The 17,706-nt window shown below is 44.8% G+C and overlaps 2 protein-coding genes across 9 annotated transcripts in view; both read left to right on the top strand.

Annotated features, from left to right (window-relative positions):
* syne2a (spectrin repeat containing, nuclear envelope 2a) overlaps nt 1-16,504 on the top strand; it is a gene marked incomplete at its 3' end in the record, with an annotated part of 64,956 nt that extends 48,452 nt beyond the window's left edge. Inside the window, exons 15-23 of the mRNA XM_035792725.2 lie at nt 2,758-2,926; nt 3,364-3,460; nt 3,998-4,179; nt 5,831-5,995; nt 6,325-6,462; nt 13,186-13,287; nt 13,725-13,883; nt 15,588-15,746; nt 16,058-16,504. Coding sequence (XP_035648618.2) covers nt 2,758-2,926; nt 3,364-3,460; nt 3,998-4,179; nt 5,831-5,995; nt 6,325-6,462; nt 13,186-13,287; nt 13,725-13,883; nt 15,588-15,746; nt 16,058-16,504 — 1,618 coding nt within the window. The remainder of the gene's footprint in view (nt 1-2,757; nt 2,927-3,363; nt 3,461-3,997; nt 4,180-5,830; nt 5,996-6,324; nt 6,463-13,185; nt 13,288-13,724; nt 13,884-15,587; nt 15,747-16,057) is intronic.
* The window catches only part of LOC118398547 (nesprin-2), a 184,486-nt gene continuing 183,244 nt past the window's right edge, over nt 16,465-17,706 (top strand). For all 8 annotated transcript variants that reach the window (XM_052470857.1, XM_052470860.1, XM_052470856.1 and 5 more), the window contains exons 1-2: nt 16,465-16,699; nt 17,039-17,173. In XM_052470857.1, coding sequence (XP_052326817.1) covers nt 16,550-16,699; nt 17,039-17,173 — 285 coding nt within the window. In that variant the 5' untranslated portion in view covers nt 16,465-16,549. The remainder of the gene's footprint in view (nt 16,700-17,038; nt 17,174-17,706) is intronic.

The following is a 17,706-nucleotide window of genomic DNA, read 5'->3' as shown; positions in this document are numbered from 1 at the left end:
ATGGAAAAGTTGTATTATAGCCAATAAAAATACTAAGTCAGTTGGTATGATGATGAAAATATTGCTAGTTTTGGGACCTGTAAAATAGCAGATAGACTTCCATCAAAACTAGATGCATATTTTTTTTATAGAATACGACACCTTTTTAGTGAGCTGACAGTAGTTTGTAATCAAACATAGTGAATACAGAGTGCAAAAGCAGGGCTGATTGAAGTTATTTACAATGAAGGGCAGTGTGGCCTGAGTGGTCTAGAGTAGGAGTTTCCAACCATGGGGGGGTTGGGACCTTCCTTGATTTGATGTTTTTTTACAGAAACATGCCTGAGGAAGACACGACTCTGATGCACATGGGAATATACAGTGTCTTCGGAAAGTATTCCGACCACTTGACTTTTTCCCACATTTTGTTACGTTACAGCTTAATCTAAACTGGATTAAAACAAAAGCAAATCCTCCGCAATCTACACACAAAAGCCCATAATGACAAAGCGAAAACAGGTTTTTAGAAATGTTTTATTTATATAAGTATTCAGACCCTTTCCTATGAGACTCGAAGTTGAGCACAGGTGCATCCTGTTTCCATTGATCATCCTTCAGATGTTTCTACAACTTGATTGGAGTTCATCTGTGGTAAATTCAATTGATTGGACATAATTTGGAGATGTCCGAGCAAAAGAGGTCGAAGGGATTGTCCGTAGAGCTCCGAGACAGGATTGTGTCGAGCCACAGATCTGAGGAAGGGTACCAAAACATGTTTGCAGCATTGAAGGTGCCCAAGAACACAGTGGCCTCCATCATTCTTAAATGGAAGAAGATTGGAACCACCTAGAATCTTCTGGAGCTGGCCGCCCGGTCAAACTGAGCAGTCGGGGGAGAAAGGCCTTTGTCAGGGAAGTGACCAAGAACCCAAATGGTCACTCTGACAGAGCTCTAGAGTTCCTCTGTGGAGATGGGAGAACCTTTCAGAAGGACAACCATCTCTGCAGCACTCTACCAATCAGACCTTTATGGTAGAGTAGCCAGACGGAAGCCACTCCTCAGTAAAAGGCACATGACAGCCCACTTGGGGTTTGCCAAAAGCCTAAAGACTTTCAGACCATGAGAAACAAGATTCCCTGGTCTGATGAAACCAAGGATGAACTCTTTGGCAATTGAATGGCAATTGTCATGTCTGGAGGTAACCTGGCACCATCCCTATGGTGAAGCATGGTGGTGGCAGCATCATGCTGTGGGGATGTTTTTCAGCAGCAGGGATTGGGAGACTAGTCAGGATTGAGGCAAAGATGAACGAAGCAAAGTACAGAGAGATCCTTGATGAAAACCTGCTCCAGAGCGCTCTACCTCAGACTGGGGCAAAGGTTCACCTTCCAACAGGACAATGACCCTAAGCACACAGTCAAGACAACGCAGTAATGTCTTTTAATGGCCCAGCCTGAACCCGATCGAACATCTCTGGAGAAACCTTAAAATAGCTGTGTAGCAACGCTCCCCATCCAACCTGACAGAGCTCAAGAGAATCTGTAGAGAAGAATAGTGGTGTGCCAAGCTTGTAGCGTCATACCTAAGAAGACTCAAGGCTGTAATCCCTGCCAAAGGTGCTTCAACATAGTACTGAGTAAGGTACTTGTGTAAATGTGATATATATTTTTTTTTAGCAAACATTTCTAAAAACTTGTTTTTGCTTTGTCATTATGGAGTATTATGTTTAGATTGATGAGGGAAATCAACTATTTAATACGTTTTAGAATAAGGCTGTACCCTAACAAAATGTGGAAACAGTCAAGGAGTCTGAATACTTTCCGAAAGCACTGTAATTTGGTTTGGCTCTATGACATTCAGAAGCTGAGCTATAATCTTCTAAAGTCAAGAAGTCAAAGAAATGGGACTAATACAATATGTGACTCTGTCGCTATCAATTGATCTATTCACTTTCTGTAAAAGAGATTAGCATTAATCATTTATATGAGCTGGCACAGCCAGAAGAGGACTGGCCACCCCACATAGCCTGGTTCCTCTCTAGGTTTCTTCCTAGGTTTTGGCCTTTCTAGGGAGTTTTTCCTATCCACCGTGCTTCTACACCTGCATTGCTTGCTGTTTGGGGTTTTAGGCTGGGTTTCTGTACAGCACTTTGAGATATCAGCTGATGTACGAAGGGCTATATAAATCAATTTGATTTGATTTGATTAAATAGCCTACCTGAAAGATGTCGAGTCTTGTTTAACCATGCAGAATTGCAGGGGGTGGCGTGATATTTTTGACGTGAAAAAGGGGACCTTGGGGGAAAGAAAGTTGGGAATGCCTGGCCCAGAGGTTAGTTCTGCCTCAGCAAACACATGTACTGTAGGTGTAGGTACTGGGTACAAGTCTCTCCCACTGCCTGTTTAACACACACTCTCCTGCCGTCTTTTCTGTCCCCTCTGCTGACTGTCCTATTAATGAACTGTCCTATTAATGAACTGTCCTATTAATGAAAACATCAAATACAAAATGAGTGGGTGGAAAAAAATAGGCAGTTCACTAAATTATCTGGCATTTCCATTACATTTCCCAAACCTGCAATGTATGTTGTACTAAACTCACAGGTAATGAACTGTATCACTCTGCACCATGTCAATCCTGACACCTGGGTCGTGGGCACACAACAGAAACATTTAAAATGTTTTGCAACAAAAATGAGCATTTCCTGTTGGATAAGTCCAGGTTGTCCCTCCATGTTTCTGTCTTTTCCCTTATGTTTGTTATGCTTTCTTACCACAGTTTCACCAACGCCCGTGTCACGGCTAAGTACCACGGGATCAAACTGGAATACCGGGAGCACCGGCACACCGTCCTGGATCTATTGGCTCGAATTGGTGCCAAGTTACGCTCCTGGAAAGGGCCCTACAGCTCTCAGGATGCAGTGCGTCTGCTCCTACAGGACTGGCATGTGAGTTGGCTGGGCCTCTGTCCAAAAATGTGCTCAATACTCTGCCCCTGGCTGTGCATCATGGCACTGCAGTGATGGGTAGTGGATTCACTGTTTGTGATCGATGTGCATGTATCGATGTGCATGTTTGAGATCAGTGATTCTGATCTACAAGTCACTACTCATTATGTGATCAAGATTAGCAATTGTCTTACATCAGATCCCAGTGTGGTCCCACTCGGCGAACTCTCTAGATAAACATCCAGTTTCAGTTTAAATTAGACTTGTACATTTAAAAAAAAACTTTAATCAAAGTTAACCAGTTAATACATTTGTCTAACTATCCACATTGATACAACGCAATTATTTTGATGAAGTTGAAACAACAAGGAAGCACATTTTTACTCGTAAGGCTTTTTACTCAATGGTTTTGTATGAATCATATTATTTTATCTCAGGACACAGTGGATCGCCAATGCCTAGTTTCTCATCTGGTGGATGCCCTCCAAAAATTGAAACAGACAGCCAGCACTTACACAAGCAAGGCAGCTCTGGGTAAGGTGTGTGTGTGTGCGTGTGCTCTTCTATAGCTGCGACAGTGTAAGGCTGAGCTGGATACGTGTGCGAAAGAAAATACTGTTATTTGTGTACTCACTGTATATGTGTGTGAGTGACTGTGTGAGAATAAACATGTCTGTACGAGAGAAATAGCCTTATGAGTTTTCAATGTGTACGATGGAATTCATCCTGAATACATTTCGTAACGGTTTGTACTGAACAGCACGTTTCCCCTAAACAGTGCTCACCATTCTTCAAGACTCATCGAAGTGGGTTTTCTCCTGTAGGGTGTGTGTAGCGGGCTGTGACCTATCGAAATCGCAAAACTCATGCAGCACACTGTACACAATCTCACTTTGGACCACCATAATCACAACATTCTTCAAATGGTTGTTCAGAGCAGCATTGTTGCTATTGAATTAAACGATGCACATCGTTGTGTCCCGCTGAGCGAGGCCCACAGTAGGATTCTAGCCTCCAATGACACCACCCTGATAAACCTTGACCCTAAACCTTTTGTATTCCACTCCCCAGGTGAGGATGCCCAGCTTGTCAGTAGGCAGGTGAAGGAGGCAGAGAGTGACACGGCCACGAGCACAGAGGAAGTGGCGTTAGTGAAAGGCACCATGGGACGTGTGTTGAGTACCTGGGAGGCCTACAGCAAGAATCTCCCCCCCCTACAGACGTGGCTGGCTCAGGAGTCCTCTGGGACAGAGGTACAGGTCCCACTCTAGTTGGCCCCCATACCCTACATCAGGGGAAAGAAACTCAGGTCCCTGAAGAGCTGCAGTGTGCGCAAGCTTTTGTTTTAGCCCAGCTCTAACACACCAGAGTCATCTTCAGTTGGGATCACTAGGAAACAAAGGTCCCTTATTGGGCAAGTTTTAGGGGAGACCAGGAACCAAAGTAACAGTTTTGGGCCTTTGCTTCGTATAAAAATAATATGAGGTAGATTCATAATATTTTATACAAACATACATATCTTAGCTACCATTACACACTGTAACAAAGTTTGTAGGACATTCCAGCTGTTTACAATTCAACCCGAAAGTGGTGGAAGTGAAATGTTGCTCTTATATGTTTCACAAGGTTAATTGTTACAGGCTGCGGGGTTATTGTTACACTGTCTTCAATGGTAAAAATTAGGGGTAATTGAAACATTTTCTGATTTGAAACTGATATTTGGATGGAAATACACTGAATTGACAAACAAGTTTTATTTGATCTTTCAGGCATTGACCAAAAACTGAATAGCCAAAATTAATACATTTGACATAAGCTACTTTTAGCATGAATACATATTATTTGGACATCTTTACATGGTGTCATCTTAGTTGTTGTCACGTTGGTATAAAGGGATTGGGAGACAGGCACAGGAATGCGTATTAAGGGTTTTTTATTTCCCAAATTACAGCGTGCCGTGTAAAGGCACAGAGACGAAGACCAAACAAACACGTATACAAAACACAGGGTTGAAACCCAAACAAAAGAGCAAGGAGTACTTCGAATGAATAACACAAGCGCATAATGATACCACACGGGACGAGACCCATAATAATCTGCGCAATACACGCAGCACGAAAGCCAAAACAACACAGCACAGGTACTCACACGACCAACGGACATTGTAACAATAATCGACCGGACAAAGGACACACTTATACAATTACTAATCAATGGGAATAGGGACCAGGTGTGCGTAATGACAGATCCGGAGGGATCCGTGACAGCTGTACTGCCAAACTTCATGTAAAGAAGTGACATTTTATATCATTTTGTGAATGTGTCTAAATACCATAAAAGGGCATTGAATTTTAGGACTGTGGTTAATTGTAACAAATGTTACAAATGTTACAAATGTTACAATTAACCCCCATTACAAATCTGAGCCTAATCTGAGTCTTGTGAGAAAATACAACAATAATTATTGTCATCGATTATATCAATCAAAAAATGACATATGATTAGATACATGGAGACTGCTCCACAAGTCAATAATTAAGAGAGACCGCAAGAATATTTAGAATTAATAAAACAATACAACAAAATAATTTATGGATTTCAGTAAAACTTCCTGGGCATGTAAATCCACTAACCAAACATTAGCACATTGAATAACAGCTTTCTAAGTGATTTCTAATTTGAGTTATGGAGTTGTTACTTTGTCTCCCCTACCTCTTCATTTAAAAATAGTTTTCCTCTTTCTCGTCTACATGACACAGGACCGATTCAACTAATCATGGGGCTGATGATTAGTTGATGAGTTGAATCAGATGTGTTAGTACTGGGATAGCAAATACAACATATTAATCTTGTGTGAAATGTTCTGTTGGAAAGCTTGACCCTACAGTCTCTCCAACCCTTTAGGGGACATCCCAGCAGGTGTCCCAGTGGAGCACCCTGCAGGCCTACCTGAACGAGGTGGGTAACTTCCTCATCGAGGTCACAGACCCATCTACCAGCAAAGCCCTGGTAGCTGAACTTAGTAAGCTGAACATGCAGTGGGCCGCCTACATGAAGAGGACTATGTTTGTGAGTGCAATTGTCCCCTATACAAACCTTTCTGATCTTTTCACCATCCATTTGCTGGTTGTTATTTGTGTATGTTAGTGGAAGTTGTTCAGCGTAACCTTGCTTGAGACCGGGGTTGTGTTACATTAAAGGTTTTAGAAGATTTTGCAACGGAACACGAAAATAAGCATTTCCTATTGGTCAAGTCCAGGGTAGTCCCTCCCTGTTTCAGTTTTCTTTCTTCAGGCCTAATGAATATGACCCTGAGGACTAGCTCCCAGAAATAATGGCCAGGCTTTACCACAGCGACCTAAAGATGTGTGTGGTCTGAATCCTCTTGTGTTAACTAGGGGGTATCGAACCAGCCCAGTGCTGGTCCTCTGAGCATCCAGGCAGTACAGGCTCTGGCCCAAGAGGCAGGCTGGGTGCTGAGGGAGCGCCTAGAGGTGGAGTCTGTCCCACTGAAAGCCTACAAGAAGAGGGTGCAGGTACAGTACTCTCCTGGGTGAAATTTCCCCTAGATACAGATCTAGGATCAGCTTCCCTTCCCCCAATCCTAACCGTAACCATTAGTGGGGAAAATGCTGACCCAAGATCAGCATCAAAGGGCAAGTTCACCCTACACTGGTATGCAACATTTTACATTTTAGTCATTTAGCAGACACGCTTATCCGTAGTGTCTTACAGTTAGCATATTCATCTTAAGATAGCTAGGTGGGACATCCACATATCACAGGCATACAAAGTACATTTTTCCTCAATAAAGTAGAGTCAGTGTCAGTGGACTCAGTGCTAGAAGGGAAGGGGGGGGGGCGTCAAGTGCTGATTCCTTTTTATATATTTTTTTAATTGGGGGTGGGCGGTGAGGAGGAGGGTCGGTAAGAAATTAATTGAAGGTTAATTGGGAGGTTGAAGTCGGCAAGTACGAAGAGCAGTGAGCCATCATCAGGATAAGAGATTATCAAGGTGTCAAGCTGATTGAGGAACTCTCCAAGGGTCCCTGGTGGGCGATAGATGACAAAAATGTTAAGCTTGAGTGGACAAGTGACAGTGACAGCATGGAATTCAAAGGAGGAGGTGGACAGGTGAGAGAGGGAGAAAAGAGAAAATCTCCACTTGAAATGATAGACCTATGCCACCACCGCGACGACGAGATGCTCTCGGACTATGAGAGAAAACGTAGTCAGATGAAGAAAGAGCAGCTGGAGTAGCAGTGTTCTCTGGGGTGATACATGTCTCAGTCAGGGCCAAAAAGTTAAGGGACTAAGAACTCTACGTTCTTGACCGCAGATCGGCAGTTCCAAACGCTGCGAGAAACCCAGAATTCCACATGAGTTATGTGTGCAGTGTACACTAAATTAGAAGTGTTCCAGCCAAGGGGCGGGGAGTGTCTGTAAAGCCTACAGGGAGAGGTGCAAACAGGTATAGAAAACACACACATAAACTCAGCAAAAAAAGAAACGTCCCCTTTTCAGGACCTTGTCTTTCAAAGATAATTCGTAAAAATCCAAAAAACGTCACATATCCTCATTGTAAAGGGTTTAAACACTGTTTCCCATGCTTGTTCAATGAACCATAAACAATTAATGAATATGCACCTGTGGAATGGTCGTTAAGACACTAACAGCTTACAGACACTAAAGAGGCCTTTCTACTGACTCTGAAAAACACCAAAAGAAAGATGCCCAGGGTCCCTGCTCATCTGCATGAATGTGCCTTAGGCATGCTGCAAGGAGGCATGAGGACTGCAGATAAATTGAGGCATGAGAACTGCAATATATTGCAATGTCCGTACTGTGGGACGTCTAAGACGGCGCTACAGGGAGACAGGAAGGACAGCTGATCGTCCTCGCAGTGGCAAACCACGTGTAACAACACCTGCACAGGATCGGTACATCCGAACATCACACCTGCGGGACAGGTACAGGATGGCAACAACAACTTCCCGAGTTACACCAGGAACCCACAATACCTCCATCGGTGCTCAGACTGTCCGCAATAGGCTGAGAGAGGCTGGACTGAGGGCTTGTAGGCCTGTTGTAAAGCAGGTTCTCACCAGACATCACCGGCAACAACGTCGCCTATGGGCACAAACCAACCGTCGCTGGACCAGACAGGACTGGCAAAAAGTTATCTTCACTGATGAGTCGCAGTTTTGTCTCAACAGGGGTGATGGTCGGATCCACGTTTATCGTAGAAGGAATGAGCGTGACACCGAGGCCTGTACTCTGGAGCAGGATTGATTTGGAGGTGGAGGGTCCGGCATGGTCTGGGGCGGTGTGTCACAGCATCATCGGACTGAGCTTGTTGTCATTGTAGGCAATCTCAACGCTGTCTGTGCGTTACAGGGAATACCTCCTCCTCTCTCATGTGGTACCCTTCCTGCAGGCTCACCCTGACATGACCTTCCAGCATGACAATGCCACCAGCCATACTGCTCGTTCTGTGCGTGATTTCCTGCAAGACAGGAATGTCAGTGTTCTGCCATGGCCAGCGAAGAGCCCGGATCTCAATCCCATTGAGCACGTTTGGGACCTGTTCGATCGGAGGGTGAGGGCTAGGGCCATTCCCCCCAGAAATGTCCGGGAACTTGCAGGTGCCTTGGTGGAAGAGTGGGGTAACATCTCATAGCAAGACTGGTAAATCTCATGCAGTCCATGAGGAAGAGATGCACTGCAGTACTTAATGCAGCTTGTGGCCACACCAGATACCGACTGTTACTTTTTCAGTTTTTGATTTGTTAAAAAAGTTTGAAATATCCAATAAATGTCGTTCCACTTCATGATTGTGTCCAACTTGTTGTTGATTCTTCACAAAAAAATACAGTTTCATATCTTTATGTTTGAAGCCTGAAATGTGGCAAAAGGTCGCAAAGTTCAAGGGGGCCGAATACTTTCGCAAGGCACTGTAACTATTAGCCTTTCTTGTATTGTCAATCAAAGCATATATCCTGCCTAGTGGTCTGCTCTGTTGGGTCTGGCGCATTATATATATTTTTTTAAGATTCAGCTTCAGATAACCATCTTAAAATCTCTTTAGAAATGTGGAGGTGTTTTTGGTGTGACATTCACTTTATATGCCTACAAGCAATGCGTTCATATTTGGTTCTGTTATGTAAAATGCAAAAGAATCATTATGTGATCTTGCGAGACATTTATTCAGTTTTGATCTAACTTTACGAAACGACCAGCACTGTGAGAAGTGATACTCCTCTATGTGTAATGACGATAATAATAAATGATGACTGGACTATTATGTGTATGCAACAGATATTGATGAGTGTTATTTTAAGTGATTGGAACGCTCTTCGTGGTGCTGAAAGGACAGCGCCAGGATTGCGCAATGATGTTAAAGAAGTTCAACCAACTTGTGGTGCTGAAGGATAGCTGAAGGATACCTCTGCCATTCAGCCAGTTCAGAAACAAAAATAATTTTCTGTGTAGTCCAATAGGCCTACGAATACATGGTATAGCTATTTGTAGGCTATAGCCTAATGTTTAACATAAAGCTTAACATCCTTATCATTTATCGCCCTCCAGGTCCCCTCGGAGAGTTCATCAATGAGCTTGATGTCTTGATAAGCTCCTTTCCTGAGGACGGCTCACCTCTCACAGTTCTGGGCGACTTTAACCTCCCCACGTCTACCTTTGACTCATTCCTCTCTGCCTCCTTCTTTCCACTCCTTTCCTCTTTTGACCTCACCCTCTCACCTTCCCCCCCTACTCACAAGGCAGGCAATACGCTCGACCTCATCTTTACTAGATGCTGTTCTTCCACTAACCTCATTGCAACTCCCCTCCAAGTCTCCGACCACTACCTTGTATCCTTTTCCCTCTCGCTCTCATCCAACACTTCCCACACTGCCCCTACTCGGATGGTATCGCGCCGTCCCAACCTTCGCTCTCTCTCCCCCGCTACTCTCTCCTCTTCCATCCTATCATCTCTTCCCTCTGCTCAAACCTTCTCCAACCTATCTCCTGATTCTGCCTCCTCAACCCTCCTCTCCTCCCTTTCTGCATCCTTTGACTCTCTATGTCCCCTATCTTCCAGGCCGGCTCGGTCCTCCCCTCCCGCTCCGTGGCTCGACGACTCATTGCGAGCTCACAGAACAGGGCTCCGGGCAGCCGAGCGGAAATGGAGGAAAACTCGCCTCCCTGCGGACCTGGCATCCTTTCGCTCCCTCCTCTCTACATTTTCCTCCTCTGTCTCTGCTGCTAAAGCCACTTTCTACCACTCTAAATTCCAAGCATCTGCCTCTAACCCTAGGAAGCTCTTTGCCACCTTCTCCTCCCTCCTGAATCCTCCTCCCCCTCCCCCCTCCTCCCTCTCTGCAGATGACTTCGTCAACCATTTTGAAAAGAAGGTCGACGACATCCGATCCTCGTTTGCTAAGTCAAACGACACCGCTGGTTCTGCTCACACTGCCCTACCCGGTGCTCTGACCTCTTTCTCCCCTCTCTCTCCAGATGAAATCTCGCGTCTTGTGACGGCCGGCCGCCCAACAACCTGCCCGCTCGACCCTATCCCCTCCTCTCTTCTCCAGACCATTTCCGGAGACCTTCTCCCTTACCTCACCTCGCTCATCAACTCATCCCTGACCGCTGGCTACGTCCCTTCCGTCTTCAAGAGAGCGAGAGTTGCACCCTTCTGAAAAAACCTACACTCGATCCCTCCGATGTCAACAACTACAGACCAGTATCCCTTCTTTCTTTTCTCTCCAAAACTCTTGAACGTGCCGTCCTTGGCCAGCTCTCCCGCTATCTCTCTCAGAATGACCTTCTTGATCCAAATCAGTCAGGTTTCAAGACTAGTCATTCAACTGAGACTGCTCTTCTCTGTATCACGGAGGCGCTCCGCACTGCTAAAGCTAATTCTCTCTCCTCTGCTCTCATCCTTCTAGACCTATCGGCTGCCTTCGATACTGTGAACCATCAGATCCTCCTCTCCACCCTCTCCGAGTTGGGCATCTCCGGCGCGGCCCACGCTTGGATTGCGTCCTACCTGACAGGTCGCTCCTACCAGGTGGCGTGGCGAGAATCTGTCTCCTCACCACGCGCTCTCACCACTGGTGTCCCCCAGGGCTCTGTTCTAGGCCCTCTCCTATTCTCGCTATACACCAAGTCACTTGGCTCTGTCATAACCTCACATGGTCTCTCCTATCATTGCTATGCAGACGACACACAATTAATCTTCTCCTTTCCTCCTTCTGATGACCAGGTGGTGAATCGCATCTCTGCATGTCTGGCAGACATATCAGTGTGGATGACGGATCACCACCTCAAGCTGAACCTCGGCAAGACGGAGCTGCTCTTCCTCCCGGGGAAGGACTGCCCGTTCCATGATCTCGCCATCACGGTTGACAACTCCATTGTGCCTCCTCCCAGAGCGCTAAGAACCTTGGCGTGATCCTGGACAACACCCTGTCGTTCTCAACTAACATCAAGGCGGTAGCCCGTTCCTGTAGGTTCATGCTCTACAACATCCGCAGAGTACGACCCTGCCTCACACAGGAAGCGGCGCAGGTCCTAATCCAGGCACTTGTCATCTCCCGTCTGGATTACTGCAACTCGCTGTTGGCTGGGCTCCCTGCCTGTGCCATTAAACCCCTACAACTCATCCAGAACGCCGCAGCCCGTCTGGTGTTCAACCTTCCCAAGTTCTCTCACGTCACCCCGCTCCTCCGCTCTCTCCACTGGCTTCCAGTTGAAGCTCGCATCCGCTACAAGACCATGGTGCTTGCCTACGGAGCTGTGAGGGGAACGGCACCTCAGTACCTCCAGGCTCTGATCAGTCCCTACACCCAAACAAGGGCACTGCGTTCATCCACCTCTGGCCTGCTCGCCTCCCTACCACTGAGGAAGTACAGTTCCCGCTCAGCCCAGTCAAAACTGTTCGCTGCTCTGGCTCCCCAATGGTGGAACACACTCCCTCACGACGCCAGGACAGCAGAGTCAATCACCACCTTCCGGAGACACCTGAAACCCCACCTCTTTAAGGAATACCTAGGATAGGATAAAGTAATCCCCCCTTAAAAGATTTAGATGCACTATTGTAAAGTGGCTGTTCCACTGGATGTCATAAGGTGAATGCACCAATTTGTAAGTCGCTCTGGATAAGAGCGTCTGCTAAATGACTTAAATGTAAATGTAAATGTAATGTAAATACACATACTGTTTGTGAGGAGAGCTTTAGTTGAGACTAGGCATTTGATTGTATTGTGTAGCTTAGCTTACTATGCTGTATCATATATACACTTTGATTTGATTAGCGTGAACAAATGGTTACAATGTAGGCCTACCCTATTAAAGAACAAAATAAAACAGAACTATCAATTCATATAATTGATTTGCGTAGATTAAACATGCTATCAAATCAATTGACCAAGTACACTCTTAGAAAAAAACAGTGCTATCTAGAACCTAAAACCTTTTTTTTTAGCTTTAAAGAACCCTTTTGGGTTCCATGTAAAAGCCTTTCCACAGAGGGTTCTAAATGGAACCCAAAATAGTTCTACCTGGAACCAAAAAGGGTTCCACCTGGAACCTAAAAGGGTTTTCTTATGGGGACAACCGAAGCACCCTTTTGGAAGCCTTGTGTGTCTCAACCAATAACCAATATCGGCTAAATATCCCAAGCAGGGCTACAGCAACTTCCAGAGAGGGTCAGGCTCCTTGGGCTTTGAGGTGACCACTCTGGTTTGGGTATCCACTGTGCAGTGCAAGAGGGGGTCAGTGGAGTTTTCTGAACATCAAGGCAGACACACAGTGAATTTGGATCCTCAATCTCATTGGTGTGATGATAAGGTTCATGTGGCTCAACAGCAGATTTTATTTTCAAAGTTCTGATTGGCCATAGTGGTGAAGCCTCTGACGGGCGTCCGCAGTGCACACACGTAGCCTATAGTTCTTCATCACTCTCTCCACCACCAGAGAAAAGACAGGGATGAAACCACCATTTACCTACCTGTAGGCTGCTATATATATTTATTTGGTTTGTCATTCTGATGTTTTACATGGAATTCTAGAGGTATTTAAATTATAATTTATCAGAACACATTTTCCAGAAATACCAGCTTCATGTATTCTCAAATTGAAAAAAGGTTAGGGGGCGCCACTCCCCTGCTCTCCGGCAGCACTACAACCCTAGTTTACACATGGTGCAAAGCACTGTCTTTCATGCCCTTATTTTCTTTCCTATTTTTGTCCCCGCAGCTTTTGAGTAAGAAGATAATGGAGGTGGATTTGGATTCTCTCAGCCCATCCCCAGACTTCCCTGTGGACAAAGTGGAAAAACTCAAACATACACTCCCGGAGGTAGCCCCAATCCCAGTGCCTTTCTGCTGGCCTTTCAAACACAGAGACAGTGCTGTGGATGTGACCGATTTTAGACTAGCGGTTTTAAGATGTTTTTCTAGTGCGCTGGCAGCTGTTATGACAAGAATGTGACTATAAGAAGATTATACAAGAAACAGCATTATGTTTTGATACAAGTGGGTATAATTTGTGAAATAGGCTTACATTCAAATTGAAGTCAGTCAATTCAGGAATCAAACTAATTACAGTCTAATAATTGAAAAAATGGAACCTATTTTCAATTACTTTTCAATAAACTGAAAATGAAAAAACTATTTACATCAAAACAGATTTTAGATTTTAACATTTTAAATTGACTGACTTCAATTCAGATTGAGACCAACTCTAACCCCAACCCTAATCTGCACGTGTGTGTGTTTGTGTGTGTGTATGTGCAGGTTTGGCAGGCGCTGGCCAGAGCGGAAAGGACATGCAGTGATCTACAGAGGGCCACGTCCATGTTAGAGGGCCGTTTGGCCGAGCTGAGTCACTGGGGGACCGAAGCCCTGGAGGTTCACCAGCACCTGGAAGAGAGGAAACCTGGAAGAGAGGCCAAAGTGAGCACCCATAATATCCTCTCTACTATGATCGTTAGCATACACTACTCGGTGCCGTTACACTTCTTGTTTTTACATGTCGCTGCTTAAGTGGACATGTATCACTATTTACAGTATCAATGTCTTTTTGCTGTCTTCTAGTACTGGCAGATCATGTATTCTAGTACTGGCAGATCATGTATTCTAGTACTGGCAGATCATTATTCTAGTACTGGCAGATCATTAATTCTAGTACTGGCAGATCATTATTCTAGTACTGGCAGATCATGTATTCTAGTACTGGCAGATCATGTATTCTAGTACAGGCAGATCATGTATTCTAGTACGGGCAGATCATGTATTCTAGTACGGGCAGATCATGTATTCTAGTAGTGGCAGACCATGTATTCTAGTACTGGCAGATCATGTATTCTAGTACTGGCAGATCATGTACTAGAGTAGTGGCAGATCATGTATTCTAGTACTGGCAGATCATGCATTCTAGTACTGGCAGATCAAGTATTCTAGTACTGGCAGATCAAGTATTCTAGTACTGGCAGATCATGTATTCTAGTACTGGCAGATCATGTATTCTGGTACTGGCAGATCATGTATTCCAGTAGTGACAGATCATATAGGCTACAGGTATTAACTTTACCCCTACCAGCAAACTAAAAACATTCCTAGGACATTAGCTACCATTCCCATTACGTTCTAATAAGACTTTGATTTAACATTTGTGATGGAACATTTTATGTTTGTGCGTTTCTAATTACACATTTCTGTGTTCATGCAAGTGACTGATTGAACGAATTCTCACTATCAGTATCTGCAATTTGGCAGGACGCCCAGAACCTTGTTTTAGGAACATTATCTCAGTTTCAAGGTCTCAGCTTGGAGAGAAGAAGCCTTGTGAGGTATTGGTCTGTTACATGCACGAACCAGTATTGGTCAGTCACATGCATGAACCAAACGTTGATGATTAATGAATTATGATGAATAATGAATAACCTAAATCATGCAAATATTACTTGTCTGTGTAAGTATATAAGATAACTGTAACGTCGTTCTTCGTTTGTCGAAAGAGAGTCGCACCGAAATGCAGCGTGGTTGTTACTCATGATCTTTAATGAAGGAAAACGGAACGATACATGAAATAACTATTACAAAATACAAAACAACAAACGGAACGTGAACTCTAATTACAGCATATCTGGTGAAACTACACAGAGACAGGAACAATCACCCACGAAATACACAGAGAAACCCCGGCTACCTAAATACGGTTCCCAATCAGAGACAACGAGAATCACCTGACTCTGATTGAGAACCGCCTCAGGCAGCCAAGCCTATACAACACCCCTACTCAGCGACAATCCCAAATACTACAAACCCCAATACGAAAATACAATATAACATAAACCCATGTCACACCCTGGCCTGACCAAATAATATAACGAAAACACAAAAAACTAAGACCAAGGCGTGACAATAACTAAAGGGACTGCCCAGTTAGAGCTCCTGACAGATGTTCACTATGGTGCATCAAGTTTGTTGGAACCTCTCCAGTTAACTGTTAATAAACAATGATTGATTTAGATTGAGTGTCTCTGCTGGTATTTTCCACAACATGTGTAGAATTTCCACGACACATTACTTCAAAACATTCCAGAAACGTAATAATAATGTTTTTGCAACTTTGTTTGTTTCTCTCATTCCGCACAGGCACTGATCTCTCGTGGCCTGCAGCTTGAGGGCCAAGTGGTGACAGAGGGGCAGGACCTGCAAGTCCTGGTGAAGAAAGCACAGACGAACTCCCCTATTCAGCACCTCAATGCAGCTGCTTTGGAAGACAGAGTCACAGAAGCGGTTGCTCAGGCTCAGGTACTTACAGGAATGGACAATGGATTCACACAGCAGCCATGATTATCTGACATTTCAGGCTAGCTGGGAAGGAAACGGAAGTGCTCCATTTCAGATTATGGAAAACAGTGTGGGTCGTCATGTTCGACCATTAAACTAGCAGATTATCAATAAATCCAGTTGGTGGCTGTTACATTCCCAAAGACCCAACCCTTAGTTTATGAACATGTTAAGACCTGACTGTAGGCAGATATAGAAATTGAGGAGTGCTCTTTGAAGTTTGTATGTCTCAGTTTCAGAGGTGTTTGCTTTGGGTGTCTTTCCTTTTCCAGGAAATGGTGGAGATGCTTAGCTCCCTGGGGTCAAGGCGAGCTCGGGTCCCGGCGGGGGATGAGCCACCACCCAAGCTGGTAGTCCGCTGGTACTCACTGCCAGAGACCCAGAGGGGTTCATTTGCAGCGGCCACAGCCAAGAGCAAGAGTGACGCCAAGCTTGCAACTCAGACACCCCCACATCGGCGGCACACAGAGCCCCATAGCCCACTGCAAGGGGACTGTCTACCCCAGGACATCAGCCAGCAGACAGCCATCATCAAGGCCCTACCACAAAGTCAATCTCACACTCAGGCCCCAACACAGCCTCAAGTTGAAGCATACGCCAAACCCAGTGAAACTCAACCTTTGAAGCAAAGTCACGAAGAGCAAGAGCAGCAGCCTGTGGGTCAATCTTTGTGCCACATCCCCAAATTCAAAGTTAAAGGCCAGCTGAGGACCCAGAACCCTCCTCATCAGTGTAGCGACCAAGCCTCTCCACACCCACCGTTCATGGTCCATAGCGAGATCTACTCGAAAGCCAAGGCGATGGCTAGGAGCAGGCTGGAGAAGGCCAAGTTTCGCTTGCAAGAGAACATCCAGGAAGCCATCGTACTCTTCAGTGACCGAGAGATGTCTGACTGGCAAGCCAAGAGAAAAGAGGTATGAAATCAAAGAGTTTTTTTCCTTGTCAAAGGTTGCCATTTCCATCTCCATTATTATCATGTGTGTAACTTTGTAATATGTCTGAATAAAGTGTATCTTTATTTAATACCTGTCAAATTTTGTGCAATATAGTAAAAGTTTCCTTTGTCAGAAGTTGTCGTTTGTAATCTCAGAGTTTGGCAATGGTGCAACACCTCATATTTATGGAATTCAATGTCTGTTTGGAGTGTTGATCAATGGTCGATGTTGGTCAATGGTCAGTATGTGGTCGTGTTGTTCATGATCAACATGTCCGAGTGGTGATGATTTTTGTCTGCATGATCTCTCGTCCTCCAGAGGGCGCTGGGTGCTTTGAGGCCCGCCATTCTGGAGGAGTTCCTGGGGGCCGCTGAAGGTTTGGGGGCCCTCTGCTCTGGGGCCCAGCTCCAAGCCGTGAAGCTACTGTCTCTTTCAGTCAGGAGCCAGTGGGAGGTAAGAATGGGAAATTGAGCTGGTTCAAAGAAGACATCACATTTACATAAAATGTAATATTTTCGTCATTTATAAGATCTTATCCAGAGTAACTTACAGGAAGGGCCACTATAAAAAATGTTTGTTCACTGTTTTCTGCCTTTGATAAATACAAAATTCAAAAGGCACTCGCACATCTGAGCAATCTTATTTGCAGGTGCATGGCAACAATAAAATGTATTTATTTTTTAAGGAGTGGGGCAGACCCACCCCTTACATATTTGATTGTTTATTGGATAGGACAGGAAGAGGTATAGACAAAAAAATAGGAGAGTTGTGGCTGAAAGAGCAATGGGCTGGATTCAAACCCATGCTGGTAGCAGTACATTTATTCTAGAGGCAGCAGCCTAGACAGCTAGACCACCCCAAGCTACAATAAATAACCTTTTAATAAAACATAATGGTTTAGGGTTGGCAGAAAAGTGATGATTGAACTCATACCTAACAGGGCTTTGAGCTCCATTGGGAAATGTATAGGTTATGTGCAGATCTGT

Source organism: Oncorhynchus keta, chromosome 19, assembly GCF_023373465.1.
Source record: "Oncorhynchus keta strain PuntledgeMale-10-30-2019 chromosome 19, Oket_V2, whole genome shotgun sequence".
In the NCBI taxonomy this organism is placed as follows: domain Eukaryota; kingdom Metazoa; phylum Chordata; class Actinopteri; order Salmoniformes; family Salmonidae; genus Oncorhynchus; species Oncorhynchus keta.
Note: the sequence above shows the minus strand (reverse complement) of the source record. Positions and strands in the feature narration are given on the sequence as shown.